A 3861-nucleotide genomic window follows, 5' to 3' on the forward strand; every position below is an offset into this window, starting at 1 on the left:
AAACAGTGCTGCTATATTCACTTGCTAAACATTTTATCAATGAATAAAACTGGCCATTATCTTGAGTGAGGGGAAAAAATTATAGATGAGAAATCTGTAGTAGATAATAATTATTCAGGGGCTATCAAATGCAATTTGGGTCGGAACTTCCTTAGGTATGCTTTGTCCAAGAAGATCTCTTCCCTGTCCTCCTCTTACACTGATGTCCTGGCTGTGCCACACTGCTGTTTTGGCGAATGATAATATATTATGGCATCTGGCACATCCTCAAGTCTTAAGAGAAGCGAGTTAATTACTTAGTCGCTGGAAGAAAGTCAATTGTTTCTGGCAAAGAGTTCTTTTAACCGTTTACATGAAGTTGTGTTACAATAATACTTACATCTACAGGCAATTTACCAAACAGATTTCGTTTAGCCATGGACGAATGTAAGCGCCATCATCTTCATTGGCTGCAACAATTCACATTTACATTTTACGAGCTGAAAGATTTGCTTCAATATTCTGAAATATCTGTTTGACTATTGGCAAGGGGCACTAATAGTTCTGTTCTCATGTGTTCTTCACTCACGGCTAGTCACTAATTACAAAGATGTCATTTAGAATTCTAGTAGCAGATTGGTAAAAGGGAAGCAGGGTGGGTTGGGGGTAGGTAGGAAAGGATGGAAAGTCAATCATCCTCTATAATAAGGATTAAAATGAAAATCTTATCAGAGAACAAGGGTGAGGTTATATGCACTTCTACACCGTGACTACAACTTTATACATGAAAGGTTTTGATGTGATTTGATCTTGGAATGAGAAAGAGAAACAGGAAACTATATAGGGAGATAGCATTCCACTGATTAATAAGATATTCCTTCTTATTCTTATTATACATTGATTGAGGAAGTGGACCATGTTAGTAATTAGGAATGATTCCATATGTTAAAAGAGCAATGACTATTGCCACAGGGCTGTTGTGATTTCTTGACATCTCAAAAGAATAGTGGAGGTTGATTTCATAACCTTGTGGTATCATAAGTGCCACAGAATATCTGGCATTCATGAAGGAATCCAGCTTTGAAGTGGCTTCCTATTGCCTGTTCAAGTGAACTATTTGAAGTTCAGTAACTTGAGTACTGAAACAATGCAGTAGCAGGATACCACCTAATACTGAATGACATAATCTGGAAAGCATGTGGGGAAACTCAGTGTCACAAATACTGAGCAGATATGGCAGTTAATTTTTACTGTGTTCACTCACTGAATTGTGGCCATTTGAAAGCTGTGGCTTTAGTTAATTTACTGAAAGATAAGGCATAACTTAGAACTAAATACAAGATATTTGAAGAACAATATATTGATTTTATTCATCCTGATGTACATCTGATGGGGTTTTGTTTAACACTCACAAAAAGCAGCATTGCACAATGGAAATGAACTTAGAACCTCTTTGTTTCGAAGTAAATTTATTACTTTCACAACCACATATGCTTGGCCTATACACTACTTTAAATAATAATTATTTACTTTATTGGTTGCTACTACAACTGCATCTACCAGTCTGTATTATTGCTGGAACACCTATATAATTTAGACTCAGAACCAACACCAATACAGATTGTTATTTGGTCTTCCTTTATTGATTGTAAAATTTGACATATGCTGTTAATAAGCTTATGATCTTAAAACAGGCTATTCACCTTTCAGTTTAAATCATTAAGCAAAAACATTTTGTTTTAACTATACAAAGCATTCTCTGCTTCACTTTAATATCTACTTAACTTTGCTTGCATGGAGAAGACAAGAGTGTGTTGAAGCAGTTTTCTATAACCCTTTCTGATGCCAAGCCTCACCTGTTCCCAAGCAAGTCAATAATCCTCTGGTCTATTCAACAACAAACAGGCCCAGCATAGTTACAAGGAGTGCTGGAAACAAACAACACCATTTGAAAGTGTTTTTTTGTTTATAAACATTGTGCAACATGTTGTGAAACCTGCATATGCTTTTGTGGTGGACTGTAATCAAACAACACAGCCAGTATAAATGTGATGCTTCTGTTTACAGACAGCAAGCACATGTCAAGATGAGGGAAAATACAAAATCACTCATACAAACACACATCAGCATGCACATTATATATATGTGTGTGTGCGTGTGCGCGTGCGCGTGCGCGTGTGTGTGTGTATAAGCATATATATATACATACATGTATATATAAAGCATTGGTTAAAGTTTTGAAAGGAATTAATACAAGAGATTAACATCAATGTAGTACAAGTGAATGAAAAGACTAAATATTTGTCATGTGACAATGTTATAGAAATGATAAATAAATCATGTCTATTTTGGTTATTCTTACAACAGCCAATCATTTAGCACTCAGCTACAGAAACTAATAACCATTTATTAAACTACTAGACATTATTACTCCAGTCACTGTGTGGGAGTAGTACTCAAGATTTCTTTTTCATGTAGTATTAGTATTTTGAGCAGCGAATTATGTAAGTGTAGTTAACAGTTGTCTTCTCCTGACCAATGGAATAATTTGGCAATGTTTAGTTTTACTATGCAAATAGACTTTGTACATATTTACACACAGAAACATATACATGAAGAAACAAAATCATACACATGTATACATATACTGTGAACCTAAGCCATGCATGGTCTTTGCAAGTTATTTCCTCTCTCTTGTTCCTCTATGACTTTCCACTAGTATCCAGCAATGGACTATGTCCAAAATGTACTTTTATCCTATTAATTTTTCCTTCTTTGAGCATCAATCTAATATTTACTGTGAATGTCCCTTGAGTTTTTGTTTTTATTTGTATTTGCTTTGTTATATAATGTGTTTGTGTTTGGTTTGTTTATACACACATTTGTAAGAGAGAGAGAGAGAGAGATAGAGAGAGAAATTAAATCAGCAGAAAATAGATTTTGACAGGATAATAAATCATTTTACATACCAAGGATGTCACAGAAGGCAACTTTTGCACCCTCCTTTACTGCAAAAAACAAAAAAAAAGTGTTACAATGTTATATGAAAATAAAAAAAGGCATTGGAGGGGCGATGCATATGCTACTCGCACACAGGGATAAAATAAAACTTAATTCAATATATTCGTAGACGAATTCATATTTTAACAAAAAGACATCAAGAGTTATTTCTCCTGCTTATCATTTATGCATACGTAACACAGGAAAAAAAAAATGCATTTCGATTCACCCATCTGCCAGTTTTGAAGACTATGAAACCAAAATAAGGAGTTTGAGCCACTCACCCAATGAGTGTTTCTGCCAAATTTGGGGAAAATCCGTTCAGCTGTTTTCCAGTAATTTTGTAAACACACAGACAAAGATGAGCAACTACAATACCCTACTTTTGCTTACGTGTGCAGGGTAACTAGTTTAACAGGAAAAGGCTAACCATTAAAGTAAATGTTTCCCATGCTCATAAAGTTTTCTTTTAATTGAAATACCTGACATAAAAGGTATTCTAGTTTACTTTTGTTTCACTTCCCTGTCATTCAACGTGACCAAGTTTCAACTGAATACAAACCTTCTGGGAATATACAGATATTTCCAGGATGAAAACCCAAACAAAACTAAAGAACCCTTGTGATTAATGGTAATGATTTCATTAAATGTGATTGTGAAACTGTTGGCTAATTCAAGTGAAGTAGAACAGGTGATGTGTGGTTGTTCACTTCACAATTATGTGGCTTTGAGTTCAGTCACACTAAATGGCATCTTGGGCAAATGTATTCTAGTATAGTCCCAGGCTGACCAATGCCTTTGTGAGTGAATGTGGTAGATGGAGACTTTGTGGAAGCTCAGGGGTTGTGTATGCCAGGTTATCTTAAGCAGCATGATAGACCC

At 35.2% G+C, this 3861-nt stretch overlaps 1 protein-coding gene across 2 annotated transcripts in view; it reads right to left on the reverse strand.

The window, feature by feature from the left end:
* The window catches only part of LOC106876895 (17-beta-hydroxysteroid dehydrogenase 14), a 33640-nt gene that overhangs the window by 21261 nt on the left and 8518 nt on the right, over positions 1–3861 (reverse strand). For both annotated transcript variants that reach the window (XM_014925642.2, XM_014925643.2), the window contains exon 2: positions 2949–2987. In XM_014925642.2, coding sequence (XP_014781128.1) covers positions 2949–2987 — 39 coding nt within the window. The remainder of the gene's footprint in view (positions 1–2948; positions 2988–3861) is intronic.

Source organism: Octopus bimaculoides, chromosome 6 (genome assembly GCF_001194135.2).
Source record: "Octopus bimaculoides isolate UCB-OBI-ISO-001 chromosome 6, ASM119413v2, whole genome shotgun sequence".
Classification (NCBI taxonomy): Eukaryota; Metazoa; Mollusca; class Cephalopoda; order Octopoda; family Octopodidae; genus Octopus; species Octopus bimaculoides.